The 21,698-nt window shown below is 38.2% G+C and overlaps 2 protein-coding genes across 2 annotated transcripts in view; both read left to right on the forward strand.

Annotated features, from left to right (window-relative positions):
* The first annotated feature begins 2,547 nt into the window (after positions 1–2,547).
* Positions 2,548–21,698, forward strand: part of LOC131318052 (glutathione reductase, chloroplastic) — a 60,887-nt gene continuing 41,736 nt past the window's right edge. Inside the window, exon 1 of the mRNA XM_058347842.1 lies at positions 2,548–2,551. The gene's annotated coding sequence lies outside the window, so the exon portion shown is untranslated. The remainder of the gene's footprint in view (positions 2,552–21,698) is intronic.
* Positions 5,956–7,187, forward strand: LOC131318060 (F-box/kelch-repeat protein At3g23880-like). Its single transcript, XM_058347853.1, has one exon. The coding sequence runs from the start codon at positions 6,010–6,012 to the stop codon at positions 7,132–7,134; it is 1,125 nt and encodes a 374-aa protein (XP_058203836.1). The 5' UTR covers positions 5,956–6,009; the 3' UTR covers positions 7,135–7,187.

Raw genomic sequence — 21,698 nt, forward strand, 5'->3', positions numbered from 1 at the left:
CTTGTCTTGAAGCCTTTACTAGCAAATAGTTCCTCGATCGCCTGAAGAGCCAGACAGCAGCTCGATTTAATTACCAGTTTTGCTCAATCCATTGTTGACTGCAATCCCTGGTGGCATAAGCTCTTCATTCGAGTCTCTGGGCGGAAAACACTGTCAGGGAGCTTCACAATCTTTTTCTCAATTAGATAAGTATTCGTGTAGTTAACGAAAACAATTAACAAAAACCACCAGCCGTCATCACAAATGCAGTACTTAACTGAACCTATCATGTCACAATCTATCGGAAGCAAAGAAAAAAGGGATTTATGTGCGTTTGCAAATCATGGCGTTCCTTGATTTCCGATCCAAAGTTCGCGAAAACCAACCTCCGTCTACTAGGAAATTTTGGATATTGCCCGGTATTGATTTCCTGATCCAACATTAGCATCTTCCAACACCGATTACACCCCCCATAGACTCCTCCTAAGCAGTGTTGATAGCCCTCACGATTGTTACACCCACCACAGCCTCTGCCGGTGTTTCGCCTAAGATCATTCGGTTCTTGGCCTAACGGCTTGTGGGGCAGCGGTGGCATTCGGGAGGCTCTCCGGGTGGCAGTCTTGGATATGGTGGCTGGCGGTGGAGCTTCCTTTTGCCGTGGTGGCTTGCAGTGGTGTGCAGGGCCGGGCCGGTGTAAGCCCTGCAAGCTCTCAGGCAAAAAAAAATTTAAGATAGATGACAAGTATAAAAAAAGTTTCCCAAAGATTCATAAACTGTCCGCTTGGTTCAGTGGTCATTGCAGCTGTGAAAACTCCGGCTGGGTAGAGTTTGACTCCCAGCCCACACCCAATCCTCTTCTTTTCTGTTTCTCCATCTTTTGTTTTTCTCCTCTTTTTGTTTTCCTTTCGACCCACAATTTTTGTTCTACCTCTTTTTGCTTCCCTCCCAATCTATAACATTACAAAAATCAAATTACTTCATTGGAAATTTCCAGACTTAACAAACAAAACAGGAATATTGGAGTAATGATTAAAAAAATGTCATAGTTAAAATAAATTGAGCGAGCTAACTCCCCCCCTTTTTTTATCTTCGAACTACCATTTCCCAAGAGAGATTAAAGCACTATAACCGGGGTTTACGTTTTGATATTGTTTTTTTGATGTTATTCAAGCTAAAAAAAACAATGTAAATTTTGATTTTTTTGTACTTGTATGTTTCTATTTTATTTTATATGACTTAATAGTAAGTGGGCAACAAAACATGAGATTGGGCTAGGGCAACCCAAATACCGGGGCCGGCACTAGTGGTGTGGGCGGCGGAAACTGCTGACTGTTGCTAGTGTTTTTTGTTTTGGGCTGTATTGGTTTGGATTTATCTCATTATTTGGGCTTTTAGGCCCCTTAGATGTTTGATCTTAATGTTCTTATCCGGGCTTTTAGGCCGACAGATATGGGCTTTGTTCCAAAGGTTTTCCCATGTTTGGTTTCGTGCCAAACTTGGGGATTGGGTCTCGGATGGATATAGAATTACCCTTAGTATTGTATTTCAAGTCATGTTCTATTTTTTCTATTATGTATGAGCAATGTGATGCTACTGTCGGTCTTGAATTTCCTTTTGATGAAACTCCTAATGGAGTTTGGATTGTGGGTTCCTGCAACGGATTGGTGTGCATCGCTCTTCGATCACAAACGTTATTCGTATGGAACCCCCGTCTACTAGGAAATTTAGGCTTTGTTTGGAACTCAGGAAAAAGAAAGGAAATTAAAAATGAAAAAGAGAAAAAAATAAAATTTTCAAGTTTAATAAATAATAAATTTTTCCTTCAATTTCTCTTCTCTTTTCTTTTCCTTAATTTCCATAGGTTCCATGTTCAAGTTATGACGAGTCTATTGATGATTACAAGGTGGTGGTAATTTTCCAGGTTCAATTTAGGTTGTTTGAACAAAAAAGCCAGAGTGGCTTATTTTTTGTCCTTATTCAAATTTTTTTCGTATCACTTGGCTTATCATCTCTTTTTTGGGGATTATTGCATCCTCATGATAAGAGGAATCTAAAAACTAAAAAATTTTGATCGAAATTCATTTTTTTTTTGAATAAAAACGAAAAAATTGGCTTATTAGTTTATTTTCGTCTTTATGTGGCTTTATTTGACTCATTTTTTGCGGGAAAGCCATTGGCTTTTTTAGAAGAACAACCCGAACGTGGAAAGGCAAAACAGTGTGGCAGTGTCCTCATCCTTTTGATTTGATTGGTCCAGGGAAATTTGCTAGTGGGGCGTTCCATTGGATTCTGAATCTTGGGTCCGAGAAGATTATTTGGTCTCTCTTGATTTGGCTACAGAGACCTATGGGGAGGTTCCACAACCTGAGTGTGTTCATTCTCGTCATGATTTGACAATGGATGTTTTAGGTGGATGCTTCTGTGTGCCCTGCGATTGTGATGTAAAGGGTGTTGAGTTATGGGTGATAAAGGAATATGGTATAGGAGAGTCTTGGACCAAGTTGAATGCGATTCACGATAATACAATGAGAGTCTAGTTACACCTGGCACTGATGCTGACACCGGAGTTTAGTGGTAACACCATACTTCGATTCATGGTGAACATGTTTTATTTATCGCTTACTACACTTTTCCAACTTTACCAAAGGCCTGTGTTTTTTTGTTACGGCGCCGTTTTTTCATCACTCATTGATGCATTCAATGTTGATGATACAAGTGTTTTTTTTTTTGCTTATGTTAATTGATGTTTACCAAAATTTGGTAAAGCCATCCGTTAAACTACTGATAAACTTGTGGCTCCTCTCCCTATACCTTTGGCAATGCTTAAACGTGATGGGGTGATAAGGTGGCACTAATTGATTCTTTTATGACAATTCTAATGGAAAGTCGAAGGAATAGACTGATGAAAATTTTGAGAACATGGATGACAGAAGACACTTCTCTTAAGTCAGCTGTTTGATGCATTTATATTGACTGTAAGTTCTTGATTGCATTATACTTGATGTCATTTTCATTTTAATGTCTTGTCGCCTCGAAATGCAATTCTATGTTTTGGTTGATAGGATATGAGTATTGAAAACTGCAATATCAAAATTCATGTTTATTTTGTGCGCTTCTAACTTTGACGAACATTGATATTCTTTTTGGTGGAAGTGAGAAGATTAAAATGGTCTAGAATGCATAATTTTTTCAAAAAATAAAGAATGGATGTGAGATACTGAGGGTAGATTTTGTAATTTATATTTTCTCACTTTTTGTACTTTTTTGGAGATTCTTGGAAGGCCCATTGTTTTTTTAGAGATTTTGTCTCCACAATGAAAGTGTGGTCTCCATAGTTATAGACCCCAAAGTAAATTTGGAGACAAAATCTCTAAAAAATACAATAGGTTCCTCCAAAATTTTCTCAAAAAGTACTAAAAGTGAGGATAAAATGGAAAAAAATACAAAATCTTCCCTCGATATGTCACATTCGTTCTCTAGAAATGGATTGGAGACGTTTTTATTTCTTTTTGAAGAAAGATAGAAGTGGTTAATCTAGTTATTTTGCTTCTGATTGAGCTTATCCTCTTGTAGCCGTGAGGTTGCAGTTAGTCATTGGTCGATCATTTTCATTGGACCAAGGCGTTCTTAACAAAAGTACACTTGGACATAACAAAAGGACCCACTTATCTGCACTTCAATGTTATATTTTAGGAAATAGTTGTATCTCTATCGTTCATCTTGGATTTTAACGGTTCAAGTTTATTAAAAGACTCTTACCGGCAAGGGTCTTTAAACAAATCTAGACCATTGAAAATACTTTTGGACAATCGAAATTGAACTGGTTACTTTTGTTAGGTGTGATCTATAGCTTGCTCATAATTCAACGGAAGTAGCCTCATTTACAACCGCAAAGATACAAGAACTCATAGCAAGAGCACATATGATGGAGATTTCATTTTCCGATAAAACAAGAATCACATCATATTTGTTGAGAGTAGTCAATGCTAACTCCTTTGTTGCTGCATAGTTTGTTTTGACAACTTTGATCATAATGAAGTGCTTGTAAGCTGGTTCGGATATGATCAAGTTATCAAAAGAAAAATAAAAAAACCTTGGATCACAATGTGCTGTTTATGATGATTAATTTAGGTGTTTGATGTAATGATGTGGAACTTGATTCTCTATTCATGTGCAGAAATCCTGAAGGAGTAGTTCGAGGAAATTCAGGAATTTTATTTCGAAAACTATTTGAATAGCCCTGTTTAACACTAATTAATTCACTCCAGATGGAGTTGTTAGATGTGAGTTTTGGTTTTTGACTGCAGTTGGATGCATGTGTCTCGATTAATTTGGAGAGTATTGGGTTGGAGATGCCCAAGAACATGTTCAATCAAACTCTCTATACATTCAAATGTAAAGTGTCAGGAAATTTCAATATTCAAGCTCTAAAATAACTAAATAAGTCTACAAAATGAGACTTGATTTATATATATACAGTTCGGCTCTTATGAGGACCACCTCATTTTAATAAAATACGGACCTCCCTTTCCAGATCGAATTTCGATGATCCGAGCCGTTCAATGTGTTTAGAACGTGATTTTAAGGGTGCCCGGGAGAAATCAGCAAAAAAAAATGAAGTCCTTCCGAGCAGTTTTTGTTTGTTTTTTATCGAACGGCTCAAACAAAAACTGCTCAAATGAAGACCTTCCCGGTCTTCTTTTTTTTTTTTGCCGATTTCTCGCTGGTACCCTTAAAATCATGTTCTGAACACATTGAGCGACTCGGATCATCGAAATTCAATCCGAAAATGGGAGAAATGAGGAGGTCCGCATTTTAACTAAAATACGGACTCCTCATTTGAGACTGACTGTGTGTGTGTATATATATATATATATATATATATATATATATATATATATATTAGACGACTCACTTCACAATGGAGATGAGTCTCTACTTTTACTCTTCATTTTCCCACAATAATAACTTTTACATTTTTAAATTAATTATCATTAAACTAGGGACAATCACAAGAACCATATTCACGGGACATATTAAAAGAACCATATTACTTCTGCACGTGGAGAAAATCCGCATAAACTGGTCAACATTCTCGGAAATCAGCAGTGAATAATCTCGCCAAAACCCTAATACAACAAGACAAGAAACAATGAGAATCACCCCGCCTCTGGTCTGCAGAAGGCCCTCCGATGCTTATCTCATAAATAATTTTTTTAATTTTCATCATGCTATTGTTATCTTACCAACAAGGTTTATTTCTAGGAGTTTGTTGTCATGTTATTTTTTCTTTTCTTTTTTAAAATTGTGAGGTGAATTGTAGTGAGGTTGAGCTTGTCGTCTTTGTATGACGCTCTTTGATATGTTACTACCGGATTTTTCTTTACTATCATTTAAAATTATCCGTAGAAAGTGTTCGCATTGGGGTAGTTTTAGGAAAATTGGTGCTGGGATTGCGACGTTATTTAGATAGCAGGGCATTTAATAACACGTTGTGATAGATTGAGGGGGTTTTCTACAATTAATTTACCCTGATTTTGATACATGACTACTGAACATTTACTGCAGTAATCTGAACCGATCATCTTGTAGAGCTCGGAAAAATTATATGTTCTCGTAAAAAATCAGCTTGATCGAACATCAAGAACTATATCAAAATTGAAATTTTGGTTTATAAAATCGACAGTAACGGATAGTTTACGTCACACCAAAGCCACTTTCCTTTGTTTTTTGGAGTGTCTGTATTAATTTTTGGAGTGCCAATATCATTTCTTAGACCATTCGTTTTTTAAACCAAAATTCAATTTTTGACATAGTTATTGATGTCCAATCAAGATAATTTTTAGTATAACCATTAATTTGCGGACTCTACGAGATGAACAATTTAAATTATTACAGAAAATATTCGATAGGGCCTGTAATGGGCCGAGGCGGAAACTGTGGGTTTCGACTCAAAGTATAAAGCGTTGTACCCTTGTAAAATTTTACTACAACTAGGTTTTGGTGCCAAACCTAGAAAAAGCAACATCCATGGCGACAGAAAGAAACCCGATACTTCATAAAACTGATTGGGCCGAAGGTTCAAAGCCATTGCCAAATCTCCCTTATGAAATCAATGTCGAAATACTCTTGAGACTTCCCATCAAGTCTATGCTGCGATTCAGGTGCGCTTGCAAATCATGGCGTTCTTTGATTTCCGATCCGAAAATCGTGAAAACCCACCTCAGTATAGTATCTTCGAACTCTAGTTATACCCACCATAGACTCCTCCTAATAACTAATGTTCCCCTTTGCGATATCAAGTCATGTTCTATTTCTTCTATCATGCGGCATGAGCAATCTGATACTGCTGTGGGCGTTGATTACCCTTTCGATCCTAAAGGATTTTGGATTGAGGATTCCTGTGACGGGTTGGTGTGCGTCCATACTGATAAGAAAACCATATTCCTGTGGAACCCGTCTACGAAGAAGTCTAGGAAGCTGCCCAGTATTACGATACCGGATGACTGGCAACCGGCATGTGGGTTTGGTTATGACACATCTACTGATGATTACAAGGTGGTGTTAGTTTTTAAGGGTGGATCTAATAGGGACTATCATCGAAATAAAGTGGCGGTGTATACGTTAAGGGCTGATTCTTGGAGGAGGATAGCAGACTGTCCTAATTCTGTTATTGTGGCTGGTAAAGGGAAATTTGTGAGTGGGGCGCTCCATTGGACTGTGAGGGGCAGTTCCAGTGATGAGTTAATCGTCTCTCTTGATTTGGCTAAAGAGACGTATGGGGAGGTTTCGCAACCTGATTATAATAGCAATGGTGGTTTTCTTTCGACGATGGATGTTTTAAGTGGATACCTCTGTATGCTCTGCAGGCAGTGGCGGAATCATGGAGTTCATGTTGATCTATGGGTGATGAAGGAATATGGAATAAGAGAGTCTTGGACCAAGTTGGTTGCGATTCATGATGTTACACATCCATTGTGTGGTGAGTATTTCACACCAAAGTGCATTTTGAACAATGGTGACGTTTTAATGGTTGTCGGGATGCGTTTAGTTCGATACAATCCCAATGATGGAACATTTAGTTATCTAAAGATTCGTGGGTTTTTTCCAAATTATAGTGTTTATCCTTATATTGAGAGCCTAGTTTCACCCTGACACTGGTGTTGATGCTGGAATCTGGTGGCGACACCATTAATTATTAAAGGGAATAAAGGTAAAATTGTTTTCTTTTTTTTCATCTCTTGCTAGATTTTCGCGCACTTTACCTAAAGTTTCTGCTTTTTGTTGTTTACCTTGCTTTAGTACTCTTGTGATGTATTCAGTGTTTGATAATACAACCTTGCAGAAGTGTTCCTTAATTTGCTCATGTTAATTTAGTGATGTTTAACAAAATGTGGTAAAACCATCTGTTAACTATTGTGAAAATTTTGGGAACATGAGTGAAAGATGACAGTTAACCCAACTGTTGATGCATTATTGATGTATGTTCTTGATATGGAATGCCTCTTCGTTTTGAAGTCTCATCCCTTTGAAATGGAACTCGTTACGTTTTTGTTGATAGGAAATGTGTATTGGAAACTGAAATGGGTAGAGTCCATGTTTATTTTGTGCTCTTCTAACTTAGCAGAAAATCGATGTTGATTTTGGTGGAAGCAAGAAGATTCATTTTTTTTATAATGCTTGGGGGACCTTGCTTTGGTTATTTTTAATCCTTCGGTCATTTGGACTGTGCCAAAATTAATCGTGCCCGTGCCAATCCGGCCCGTTAGACACCTCTACGTGGATTAGCTTATGTTAGTGTTTTACATGTTTTCAGGAAATGAGAATGAAAACGTGTGATCCCCATAATCGAATTGCTTATATTGTAGTCTCTGTGAAGTGAAGACTTGCACTTCCTTCGTGTTACAACTTTGTCCAATAATGAGAGCTTACTCTGTTTATTTTGCAATTGTAATGTCATAAGAACCTAATCTTGTACTTGCGCAGCTCTGGAGGGAACCTGCACGACATGGTTCTTTGGGTACCTTTATTTGTGTAGTTATGGCTGTTCACAGTACTTGTCAGTGGTTAATCTAGTTACTATTTTGCTTCTGACAGAGCTTATCCTCTAGTAGGCGTGAGGTTGCAGTTAGTCATTGGACCAACCTCGAGGGACGAATGAGATTGTAACATCACTGGCGTTCTTTACAGAAGTACTCTCGGACGTAACAAAGGGACCGGCTTATTTGCACTTCAATATCATATTTTAGGAAAGAGCGGTATCTCAATCGTCCATCTCGGCATTTAATGGTCCAAATTTGTTGAAAGACTCTTACCGGTCTTATCCATATATTGAGAGCCTAGTTTCACCTTAATGTTGGTGACACTGGAGTTTAGGTGCAACAACAGTATTAAACGTAAATACTGATGTTTTATTATCTCTTACTACACTTTCCCAACTTCACTCTAAGTTTATGTTTTTTTGTTTCGTTTCGATCATTTTTCTTATTACCCTATGATCAGTGTTTTGATACAGGCAATCAAGTGTTTCTTTGCTCATGTTTATTGAAGTTTAGCAAATTTTTTGGAGGAAGTTAACTATCGAGAAACTTAATTACACCCCGCGAATTTTGGGAAGTTATTTGTATGTTAATGCCCTTTTCGCTTTTATGTCTTGTAGCTTTGAAATGGAATTGATTATGTTTTTGTTGATAGGAAATGTGTATCGGAAACTGTCTTCTCCACCTATATATAGTGATAGCGAAGAAAAGGCTAAAACACTAATATGAATTCGGAAAATTGATAGGAAGCAAGGAACAAAGTGGTGCTGAGGCATGATCCCAAATCAGAGCAAAGATGGGAGAAAAACTTAGGGGTGTCAAACGTGCCTGTCGTGCCGTGCCGTGCCATTTTCTTCCGTGCCAACCCGTGCTTCGTGTCGTGCCGTACCGTGCCCGTTTACTTCATCGTGCCATGGCGTGCCGTACCGTGCCCGTGTCGTGCCGTGGTGGACCATTTTGCTTTGTCAGGCCGTGTCGGGCCGTGCCTTTATAAAATCGTGTCGTGTCGTGCCGTGCCCCATTAATTAATCATGCCGCATCGTGTCGTGCCTTTTTTTGTCGGGTCGTGTCGTGCCGTGCCTTTTTTGTCGGGTCGTGTCGTGCCGTGCCTTTTTTTGTCGTGTCGTATCGTGTCGTGCCTTTTTTTGTCAGGTTGTGTCGTGCCGTGCTTTTTTTGTCGGGTTGGGTCGTGCCGTGCCTTTTTTGTCTATTCGTGCCGTGCCTGCCCTTAATCGTGCCATGTTGTGCAATCAATTTTCGTATACACATCACCAACAGGCAACCGATTTTCATCTAAAAATAAATCTTCCCAAAAAACTCACATTCCGGTGCGTCGGTGCCTTTAATGTTCTTAAGTTGTATATCGTAGTATTCAATATTTCGATCCTAATGAGTAATGATTATCCAGTGTCCTACGTGCAATGTGCATCCCCCTAAAAAACACATGCTCTCACAAATATATTCTCATCAAGGCACGCCAGTATTGGAGTCCAAGACAAGTGAATATATCACCAATTTCAATTTTCGGTTACCTCCCAGTCCACATGTTTCTTATAGTGCAAAAAATTAACGCTCGTGCAATGCAATCAAATAAACAGCTAACAAACTAACAACAAACTAACAGACTGGAGGGGCTAGGCCGCCACCTCAACTCAGCAAACAGAATATGCGATGGGTTATGCCACCACCTCGGCTAAGCAATGCAATCAAATAAAACTAACTATACTAACTAAAAACAAACTCAATATTTAGCCTGGCTTTGTTACACCTCAAGTTTGGCATAAAACCAAGTTAGAGGTATCCACCAAGTTAAATACGAGTTACTAACACATAAAGTACTAGAGATTGGGTAGTCAATGACTCACTGTTCACCTTCCGAGAGCGAGAGAGAGAATGGATTCTGAAATGTTGGAAGGGCACTTGCTGGATCGAAAACAGCTACAAAAGCTATCCAAGTACACTATCCCATATGCACACATCGAGTACTGCAATCACACCTAAAAAAAAACCCAACTGTTAAAACAGATCAAACCAACAATTTGGTAAAATAAAAAAAAATAAAAAAAAGAAGGAAAAAAAGAAACATACAGAAGAGAAGGGCTTTGTCCCATCTTACCGACTTTGGTACGAGGAGTACAGATTCCATCTTAACGGCTTCGAGGAGTATGAGAAGTACAGATCCCATCTTACAGATCAAAACAGACGAACGAGAATTAACGAACCAAAACTGTCCTAGAGAGCAATCAATATTCGACAATTCATTAAAAATTTCATACCCAATATTTTTCAATGATTCTAACGCCAAAAGTTCACCAACTTACCAATCTTTTAAACCCATAAGGACCCATAACCAATAGCATCGTTTAACCATAGCAAACGATGAAAAACGAAGCTCTGTACGCTGTCCAGATTTCCAGATTACAGGGCAATCTTCTAAAAATCACTATAAATTGAGTTCTTAATACTTTTGAATGATTCCAGTCCCAAAAGTTGCGTGAGTGAACGAAGCTTAAAAGGTATGAAGGAACCCTAGTCAAATCTGCACTTTAAGGATGGTTAAACAGGCATTTGTCGAAGCAATACGAATCTGTCACGCATAAACGTGACAGATTGACACACCTCCACTCAAACGATCATAACTTTCGGTGTACTAAGAGTTTTAAGGCGATTCCAGTAGCAATACAAAGCTGACTTCAAGACCTCGAAATCGATATAAAGTTTGCATGAATCGGATATCAGACAAGAAAGTTACAGCCATTTGAAATTGGGCGCAAACCAAAAACGAGCAGAAACCGAGACAGATTCGTGACCAAACTTCTAAAATCCACCATTAATTCAATTCTCAACGGTTTTGAGTGATTTCAGTGGCATTAGAACGGGCTTTAAGTCTACTCTATTTCATACGAAGGAATCAAAATTCAATTTTGAGCTTAAGAAGGGGTAAAACCCCAAAAACGAAGACCCTGTTCTGCAGATTCTCGAAAATGGATAAAACAAGCTCAAACAACGAAACAAGGCACAATCTAGATACATAAACACCGTATAAACGCATAACAAGAGTAAGAAATCCCTACCTCAAGGGTTTTGAGCAAAACCCGACCCTTTGACCAAGTCAACCGTAGCCCCACGAGGTCCGATCATGATTTTTTTCGGATGGATAGGAAACCCGCCCTCCGTATAACAATTTTAAGTCTTGGGCTTTGTTCGGAATCACGGTCTAAGTAGATGAAATCGAGGAGAGAAGTGGAGGAGGGTGTTTTCGGAGGAGGAGCAGAGACAGACGAGAAAGAAGAAGAAAAAAAAAAAAAAAAAAAGGGAGAAAAATGATTTCCCGCGTTCCAATTCCAACATATATATCCATATTCATTTATTGTACTTTCACCCCTACACTAATAATTCCTTCACATCAACCCCCTAATCATATAACCACGACATTATTCGTATTTCCACGTGTCACACCTTTACTAATAATTACAATACTTCTTTAAAAAAAAAATACGGTCCAAAATTACTGGTCACTACAGCTGCTAGGGCTTTCGCCTCTCATTTTTTTTCTATTTATACTAGTGCGTGATCATGTGCAACAGTCGCACCATAATCCATATGCATTCAATAAGGAAAAATTCTCGTAAAGTCCTATAATGCACCACTTGAGGGCCGCCCGAGTTGTTATTTGAAAATCGGAACCGTCTACCTTTTATGTGGGAGTGATTATATCATTCGTTCAAAAAATGAAGTAAATTGGTTATCGTTATATACTTGATCGCACATAACAAAAAAATTCTATTAATAAATCTACGTCCCGATGCAAGGGCTTCCAAAACCCGATAGACCCGAAATTTTTGCGAAAGTGATTAAAACACCAAGAACAATGAAATGAACGGTATGGATCGTCATACTTGTGTCGCAATCGTGTGGCTAGCGTACATTGGACAATAGCGGAATATATTAGTTTAGAACCAAATAAGTTCGATGTATAGATTTGAAAGGTAGCTGCAGACTCATTTTTTCAAATGTTTGATCTAAACCGTTACAATTTAAGATCTTATATAATTTATCATTCTCCCCTGAATAGGTGATAATCTGATGTCGGAAACCACGTGATCAGAACACATTCGGTGCTTCTAAACGCATTAAAGTCCTATAATACACCACTTGAGGGTCGTCCGAGTTATTTTTTGAAAATCGGAACCATCTACCTTTTATGTGGGAGTGATTATATCATTCGTGCAAAAAATAAAGTAAATTGGTTATCGTTATATACTTAATCGCACATAACAAAAAAAATTCTATTAATAAATCTACGTCCCGATGAAAGGGCTTCCAAAACCCGATAGACCTGAAAATTTGCGAGAGTGATTAAAACACCAAGAACAACAAAATGAACGATATGGGTCATCATACTTGTGTCGCAATCGTGTGGCTAGCGTACAAGAGGCTCGTTTTTATAGAATAGAATTATCAATTATGTAATATATATTACTTGTTCTAATTATAAGTACAAAAAAATTGTTGGCCTTGGTGGTTTGAGATGTGTGTCAATTGTCAAGTCCCTAAGAACTTGGGTTCGAACCCCATAGAGATTATTTTTTTAAAACCCCATTTTTTAAAGTAGTTTTTTTTCTTCTTTTTTTCTATGTATTTTTTAAAAATCTTTATTAGATAAAACATAATGTATATTAGTATATGTGTAGTAATTGGTGTATTTTATTATTATCATGTTTGAATTTTGATTCAAAATTTCTTAATCATATAAAATATTTTAAAAGCTTATTTTACTTAAATAAAAGGAAAAGATTAATAAATTATTGGATTATCAAAAAATACATACAAGTAAAGTAAACGATAATCTAAAATCCTTTGTTTATTTAATAACAATTTTTTTTTTTTGGTTTTTCCATGCCTAGTGCCGTGCCATGCGGCCCATGCCCGACGACGAGAACCGACACCGTGCCGTGCCCAACTAAAATCCCGTTCTACTTCCGTGCTCATACCCGTGCCCGTGCCGTGCCTAGTTAGAACCATGTCGTGACTCATGCCCCATCCTACTTCCGTGCCGTGCCGTGCCCGTCTAAGACCGTGTCGTACCAGACCAACTTCTGTGCCGTGCCCGTGCCGTGCCCCCTCATTTCCGTGTCCGTGCCGTGCCCCGTGCCCGTGCCGTGTCGTGTCGTGCCTGTCTAGAACCGTGTCGTGCCGTGCCGTGACTCGTGCCCCATTCCACTTCCGTGCCGTGCCCGTACCGTGCCCATCTAAGACCGTGTCGTGCCGTGTCGTACCAGGCCAATTTTCGTGCCGTGCCCGTGTCGTTCCCGCTCACTTCCGTGCCCGTGCCGTGCCGCGTGCCCACTATGACCGTGTCGTGCCGTGCCGTGCCGTGATTAAATCCGTGCCTGTGCCGTGCCGTGCCGCCTTTAAACGGGCCGTGCCCGTGCCGGCCCGACCCGTTTGACACCTCTAGAAAAACTGTAACGTCTATTTGCTAACCTAACGAATGCAGCAGAAGTAACACTATTCGAAAATAGGGTGAGAGGGGAGCGCGTTTTGTGGACAATCGACATGGTAACTACAGCGTCTGGAGGGGAGAAAGGGAATCATCCCAACAGTTTTGTCGACGACATGTCAGAATTCTACCATCCAATTTTTGAAACCTATCTGACACAACATAGTAATGTTAAACAAAGTTGGCTAGAGAGATTGATAATCCCAACATTTTTTATCTGTGTTCTGAAAGCAAAGTTGGGAAATACTCGTAAAAATAGCCTTATTTTCTGCCATAACTATTAGTAGAACTCTAACCTAGAATTGGATCGAAGTTGGAATTAGAGAGAGACGTGGCTCAGATCACTGCTTCATTACACCCCGCGAATTGGGTAGAACTTGGAATTAGGGAGGGATGTAAAGAGATATCAACCGATGATGTTTGGATCAAAATTGCCTCAGTCTAGTTGGATTTCCGGTTTTGGAGGTGTTGCTCTAGGTTGTAAGTCCTAGTCCTTCACCAAGAATATTAATTTTTTTTTTTTATAGTAATTTCGGTACCGAACGTGCATGACAGCTGATTGTTTTACTCAAGTCTACTCCTAATATATATGTTGGTGGCTTTATCTTTGTTATGTATGATAACTATGATTGCCTTGAAAAGGAATCATTCTGTTTTTTGTTGTTTGGGGAATATGTGATCGTAAATTGTTGGGGTTTACTTCGTGTTGATTTTGTGTTCTTTTTACGTAGAAGAACATTGATAGTACTATTTTTGGTAGAAGCAAAAATCTTTCAAAACGCTTGTGGACGTTGCTTTACATTTGTTTTATTCTCGATGTCATTTGAATGGCGATAAATTTTTTTGTTTTCCTGTTTTTTTTGGCAATTAGGCAGGGCCGATGCATATTCCTTGCTTGGAAACCCAGATGGACCCAACCTCATGGTGCAACCCTTAATTGGTTGGAGCTGAATAATCCTATTTGCTTTTACATTACGATACGATATGGTTTGTTAAGTTTGAAAGATAGAGATAGGATTTGATCAATTTTTCGCTATTTTAAGTTTTATCTTTAATTTAGGCTGTTAGCTGAGCTCTATTGTAATCATCACATCAGACCTTGATGTCAATGCCGATCGACTCTCGGTCCTCTCCGTTAATCCATGTGGATCGTTACATTGCATAAGCCTTTTGTTTACAAGTTTGTTGATAGTCCAAATCTTCCACTATGTGTCTGTTTGCCCTCCATGGCCCCAATTACATGATGCTGAAAAGGAGGCTTGAATTCATTGTAGTTGTGGTATTTCTGCCTTAGTTTGAGTGATTTAGTTGGAAAGGAAATGGAAGAATGATTCATTTGGATTGAGTACTTTGGCGAGAAATTCATTGTAGTTGTGGTATTTCTGCCTTAGGCTTGAATTCATTTTGATTGGTTCTTTTCACGTGGTAATTACCGACTTCAGTTATCTGGATTGTGGATCGTATCGATTCGAGGAATGAAAACGAGAATGTGGCACGCTACATGTCTAAATTGTGGTACACGCTAGGGTTGGTTTTTATAGATAACAAAATCACAACTTACCCATCCAAGGGATGAACATTCAGTTAAAATAAGTATTATTTTCCAAATTATTCATTTAAAATACATTTCTAGGAACATGATGACCACATTTTTATATTATCTCTTGCCAAAATTCCATTTTCTCTAGATTTTTAAATGAATAAGTCGGGAAAAAAATTGCAAAAAATTGCGGATAGTTTTGGATCTCCATATTTATCGTTTTTGAATGAAAGTATACCATGTTTTGCAACATTCTTACAAAAAAACGTAATTCTCTAGGATAGTTGCCGATTACATAGCTTAATTAGGACTCATATACAAGAGAGATGCACAAACTTAGTACTGGACGTTTAGTACAAAGTCAATAATTCTATAACCACAAACGCTTACACACAAACTCATCCACAAGTATAGGGTCCACACAAGTGAACTCCACACTTAATGTGGGATCATGTGAGTGAGTTTGTGTGATCGTGTGTGTGAGCGTATGTGGTAGTCGCAATATTGATAGCTGAGGCTAGCTGTTGCTTGCTTTTTGTGGCAAGCGGCTAGCTGTGCATAGAAAACCTGAACCAAAAGCATAAGGGCAGTACTTGTTGGGTCATTTTAAGCAAAAATCTCTTTATGGCTACATTGTTTTTGATTCTGTATAGACTATAGAGGGCATTATGGGTATTTAATACTCCATAAAGCATATAGTAACTCCATACACTCAGTCAAAACTGCGTTCTTAAAGACCAGCTACGAGCACATAAATGGGGCACATGCCCTGCGTAGATATGTCTTTGCGATCCATTTCGGATTCTACAAAAATAGTTTTACCCATCCATTTTATTCAAAGAGATTGTCTTATTTTCGGTTGTGCTGTAAACAAATACCAACCAATCACAGCAGTCCAAAAATGTTCTTGAACGGTCCGGATTATGAGGGGATGAATAGTTATTTTAGTATAAAAAAGTGGTTAGAAGTTAGTTGGACGTATAATATGAATCACCCCTCTCTAATGGTGAATTCTAAAATAGAACCAAAGAGTCCTATATATTAACTAACTTTCCCTCCAACTTATTTTCCCCTGACTTAATTCAATTATCTACTATTTTCGTTAAAAAATAATTATAGTGTTTGCCAAATGAAGACTTTAAAAAAAATTGAAAATTTATCTTTTATTTTTAACTTTCATCCAATTTTTTCCACCATAATTCGTAGGCTAATTTATGAATTTGAGAATGATTGTGTAGCGACAAAAAATATGGAAAATTAGTTACAAGGACGGTAAAATAGTTTTCAGTGGAGATCTTTCAACTTTTTGAATTTTTTAGCCTTTTACATGTTTTCACGGACAAAACTACTGCAGGGTACCCTAGAATTTTAGGCACTTTTATAGGGTACATTTGTCTTTATATTTGATTGCAAAATGTGTTTGTCCTTGAACTTGTAAAATATAAATGTGGGGTTTTTTTGGTAAGTCTCCCCCAAAAATATTTGGTGTGAACTGATAGCAACAACATATTTGGTGTCATTGGAATTTGGAGTAATTTTTTTAGAGCCGTTGCCCCAATTTATAGCCGTTCAACGCCATATTCCCCGCTTTTGTCCACATTGAATAATAGCCCCACAGTTCTCTCCCCACCTATTGGCTTCTTTCAATTTGTGTCGACTGAAACCCAAAAACGACTCCGTTCCGAAACGTGAATAAGAACTTATTTTTTAATAAGACAATTTCAAGCTCAAAAATGATGAATTTATTGAAATCTAAAAATATGCAATATGGATCTTGTTTAAAAGATCTCAATGCAAAAAAAATCAAAAAATTATTTTTCATTTATATTATTTTTTAGTTTGAAAATGTGAAATAAGTACTTATTTTTTAAGAAGGTGTTCTGGAACAGGCTCTCAGAAAGTCTGAAACCCCCCCCCCCCCCTCTCTCTCTCTCTCTCTCTCTCTCATCGACTCGGTCGTCTCTCTCTCACTCTCTCTCTCTCTCTACACCCATTTTTTGCTAAATTCTAAAAAAGGAATTTGTTAATAGATTAGTGGCCCAAAATAACATTTTGGACCTTGGTTGAATTAGGCCTTGATTAATTTAGGTCTTTGGTCGAATATATAGTGGGCCTATTCTTAGATCTGTTCGGCCCAATGAAGTAAAAGCCCAAATTAGGTTCAGGTCTTGACCCAACTAATCAAAATTCGGACTAGTTTTTCAGGCCTATTTAGACCAATTAGGCCAAGATTCGTTTTTCAGGTCTTGGCCCAGTTTTTTTGGGTTTATTCAGGCTTGAAAATAGAGAAGTCAAAAATGCCTAGAAGGTTCTCTCCAGCAAGCTAATTTTGTGAGACCTAGAACCTGCTCAAAGGCCTAAAAGGTTCTTTCTAGCAAGCTGCTCACAAGCAGCTCAAAGGTCTAGAACTTGCTCAAAGGTCTAGAAGGTTCTCTCTAGCAAGCTGCTCACAAGCAGCTTAAAGGCCTAGAAGGTTCTCTCTAAACAGCTCACAAATAGCTCAATCAGGCCTGCACAAGTTGTTCACAAGCAGCTTAACTAGGCCTGCTTGGTCTTATGTTGCAGGAAAAGAGGGCACAAGTTTCAAGGGTTCTCTTTATCTTGAATGTTCTTGTAGAAGGAACCACCTTAGAGCCGATTAAGGTAAAAAATGGCTGAAAAGTCTTCTCTTTTACAAAAAAGTTTCAAGTTTTAGCCTTAAAAGGTCCCAAAAATCTATTTTTAGCAAGCATCCATGCAAAAATAGGCGATTTCAGGCCTGAAAAAAAGTTGTTGTCAGGCCTAAAAATGCAGTTGAAGGTTTAGAGTAAGGAGCAAGGCTTGGGCCACGAGGCAGCCATGCATGAAGACCTGTGAAAGCAGCTCAAGGCCTGGAACTTTGCCTACAAATACCAGAACGGAAGGCCTTAGCAGAGGTCCCTGACCAATTAAGCCCACGGCCTACTCTAATTATCCTTCAATTACTTTTACTTTCCAACAAAGTTTGTACTCAATCTAGCCAAGCCTAGATTTTATTTCATTTCCTTATAACCAAACTTTGTTAAACCGTTAATGGAGTCCTTTTAATTCTGTTTTAGGCCTTTCTACTTTTCTTTTCATTTTCTAACAATGGTTAGAAAATTTTTAAGTTCTTTTCGTTAAGGCAAACCACAAACATGCTCACAGTTTTACCCTTAAGCCGTGCACTTTCGTTCGATTAGAAGTCAGATTGAGGTTTCAGGCCTTGATACAAATTTGGGTACCAATCTTGCCCTGGCACGCCTGCGATTCCAAGCCGATTTGGTTTTGACACTTTTTGTGGAAAACACTCTCATCATTCATCTCTTCGGCGACATATTTGCAGATTCCGGCGACATATTTGCATAAACAGCGACCTTTGCATATTCCGGCCAGTTTCAGGCGAATAAAAGGTAACTCCGGTCGTACCTTTTCTGGTAATTTCAGTTGGGTTCGATGATGTTTGATGATGTGGCATTTATAGCCATAGTCATTTGGGGACGGATATATTCCAAATCCATCTTTGCTATTTTTCATCTCCATTGGAACGCTGATTTTTACATCTGGGGATGGAAAGTGACTATCTATCCCCCGTTGGACTTGATCTGAGAATGGTCATGGACTCATGGGTAGGTGTGCTGAGAAAGTGTATATTTGTTACAAGGGTAACTTAGCGGAAAATTTTATTTTTTTCCATGTGAAATGAGAAAGAAAAACGTATGTACAAAAGTCCTTGCACAACGATCGAACTGGGTCCAGTGAGAACTAGGTCAGTCAATAGGCCGGATCCGATTCGGATCCGGATCCGAAAAGATCAAATCCGATAAGACTCGAATCCGATAGTGGTAATCCGGATCCGAAAACTTTTTTTACTTCAAAAATTTTAGCAAAAAAATATAATTTTTTTTTAAAAAAAATTTTTAAATTTTAAAATAAAAATACAACTTCTTAAACATTTTTTTTTTCAAAATAAAAAATTTACTGTTTTTTAAAAAAAATTTAAAAAATTTAAAAAAAATAAAGTTCGGATTCGGATTGATAACGGATTTAATCCGATCCGATCCGTATTTGAATTACCGGATTCGGATTATCGGATTATCGGATCGACATTATCGAATCCAGATCGGATTTTTCGGATCAGATCCGGTCCATTGACAGGCCTAGTGAGAACCTTTTCTTTTCTTTTCTTTTTTCTCCTATGGTGAATAGTAGAGCTTTAAACAAGCCGATCCGAGCTACGTCGAGTTCGAGTTCTGCTCATTCATTAAACAAGCCAAAAAATTGAGGTTGATCTTGGCTCGAGCTTTAACGAACTGAGCTCCTAACAAGCAAAGTTTAATCATTTACTAAACGGACCTATTTAATCGAGCCGAGTCGAAAACTCGAGCTCGAGCTCACTAGTTTAGTAGCCAAGCCGAACGTTTCAAGAGCTCGAGCTCACTAGTTTAGTAGCCAAGCCGAACGTTTCAAGAGCTGCTCGCAGTCCTACTGAAAAGCAACAATATCATTAATTAGAGTACAAATGTCCTTTGCGTATCGCCCCTTTAATTGAAAGGAAATGCGTTTACCCGACGGTTCCTCCGTTCACTCTCATTCCTCCCGTCTCCTTTTCCGTCAGGTTTTTGAGAAATGGCGGTGGTTTGCTCCGGTTATTTCTCTCTCCTCGCCCCCTTCTCCGGCTTCTTTGGTGGTATCAGAAGAATCAATTGGCCTCGAGTCCAAACTACAGGTAAATACAGCTTTAAGGATAGCATTGGATATGTTTTGGGGTTGTGAAAAATATCCATCTTGAGCTCAATCAATCTCTAGATCTTGAATAATAGGCATGAAAATAAGAATGTTTTTGCCTTCTGCATCATTAGCAAGAGTGAAATAGGCATTCAAGTGGGATGAATTAACAAAGTGAGTTGCATAATAAAAAACAAATATGTATTAAACCAATTTTAGTACATATCAAGACATTGTAGAGTGTCCCTATACAATAGTTTTAGGGTAGTCAAGGGCTATGTATTAAACCACTTGTAAGATAACTATATTTTTTTCCCTGTTGGTACTTTTGAATCAAGGGTGTTCCAGTGAACACCCCAAGGTTAAGGTCTAGCTAACATCGACTTCTCATTTACCCTGCTGTGTTTGGATCAACGATTTGTAGATGGATTTGTTGTTTGCGAAGGGATATCCCCCTGATCAATTTGTCTTTTCCTTCAACACCCCCTGCTTACGAATTCTTGATCCAAGTACAAGATTATGATGACAAATAAGCTAGGCATGTATATCATGAAAATTTTTGGTATTATTCACCAATTATTTTGGTGCTAGTTTATTTTTTTTCATTGGCAATTTGAAAGATAACGTAAGGCTGGCACTCGTTTGGAAATTCGAACTGTTTTCTTCATGTCAGTTGGTTGGACAGTTGATGATTTTGATTCTGTGTGGGTTATATGCAATGCCTTCATTCTTCAACAGCCATCAATTGGTTCTTATAATTGGAGGATTTAGAATGTGAGAAAAGTGTTACCGTCACTTATCACCCTAGGTTACAATGCTAACGGCTGTCTATATTCATGCAATGTCTTTGTATTCCTTGGTTGTGTTGCTTTGCATGTTGAATTCCTCTCTTAAATGGTGGACCTGCATGCAACTGAGTTTGAGAATTGTAGCATGAACTTAGTTGCTTTGCCGTGTTGATATTTTGGTGAGAGCTATGAATATTTAAGGTGTAGTTACGGAGATGGGTACCAGAAACATAATTGAAGTTTTGAGATTTTGTGGCTGTTTTGAATTTTGTGGATTCTTAGTATGGATTTTTTACGTTGGGATTTTATGATGATTTTTTTTTTTTTTTGATATATCTGTTAATCTATTCAAAGCATTTTGAACCTTGGAAAACTATGTTTTTGAGGTTTCTCCCCAACCCATCAATGAGACATCAGATCACAACTTAAAATTGAATCCATCTCCTGCCTTTATACAGAAATTACTACCTTTCGGAATTTTTACTTAGGGTTCAAGACTTGAAATTATAATTGCCCCCTCTGTTCTTGACTTGAATTGCCATTCTTTTCTAAATTTCTAAGTATCAGTGCTTTGCAACTCACAAATTGCAGTACAGGTTGCCTCCTTTGGATACTGATAATTCACTTTCTTGGCTGTGATAGATGAGGCGGAGTCTTTGTAATCTGTAACGGTAAGAAATGGGTTTGCCATGTTTTCATCATACTGTAACAATCCCTTTGGCCAAAAAATATCTGCATCATATCATTACCACTAAATTTTTTGCCTTTTTATTTGGTTGTTTCTTTTGCTCTTTTTTTTACATGTGAAAAGATTGTTCACAATTTTTTTTCCTGTGTGTATTGACAGCCTCTATGGAACATCCCGTGTAGTCTATTCACATTCTTTGTTCCACTGATGTTGTGGAGCGCGTACCTTGGTCTATGTTCGATAGCAAGTGGTACGGTTCTAACAAGTGAAACACAAAGATACCTATAGACGTGACTTTTCTCACATTCCAGACGAATGGGGAAGCCACAAAGACGGGTAAGTTGTTGACTGCTCTTGACCATCTATGGATTCCAAGGTTCCTCGCATATGAGGACAGAAGTAGAGTACATCAAGTAGTGGTTAAGCGCCTCCCATC

Source organism: Rhododendron vialii, chromosome 2a (genome assembly GCF_030253575.1).
Source record: "Rhododendron vialii isolate Sample 1 chromosome 2a, ASM3025357v1".
Taxonomy (NCBI): domain Eukaryota; kingdom Viridiplantae; phylum Streptophyta; class Magnoliopsida; order Ericales; family Ericaceae; genus Rhododendron; species Rhododendron vialii.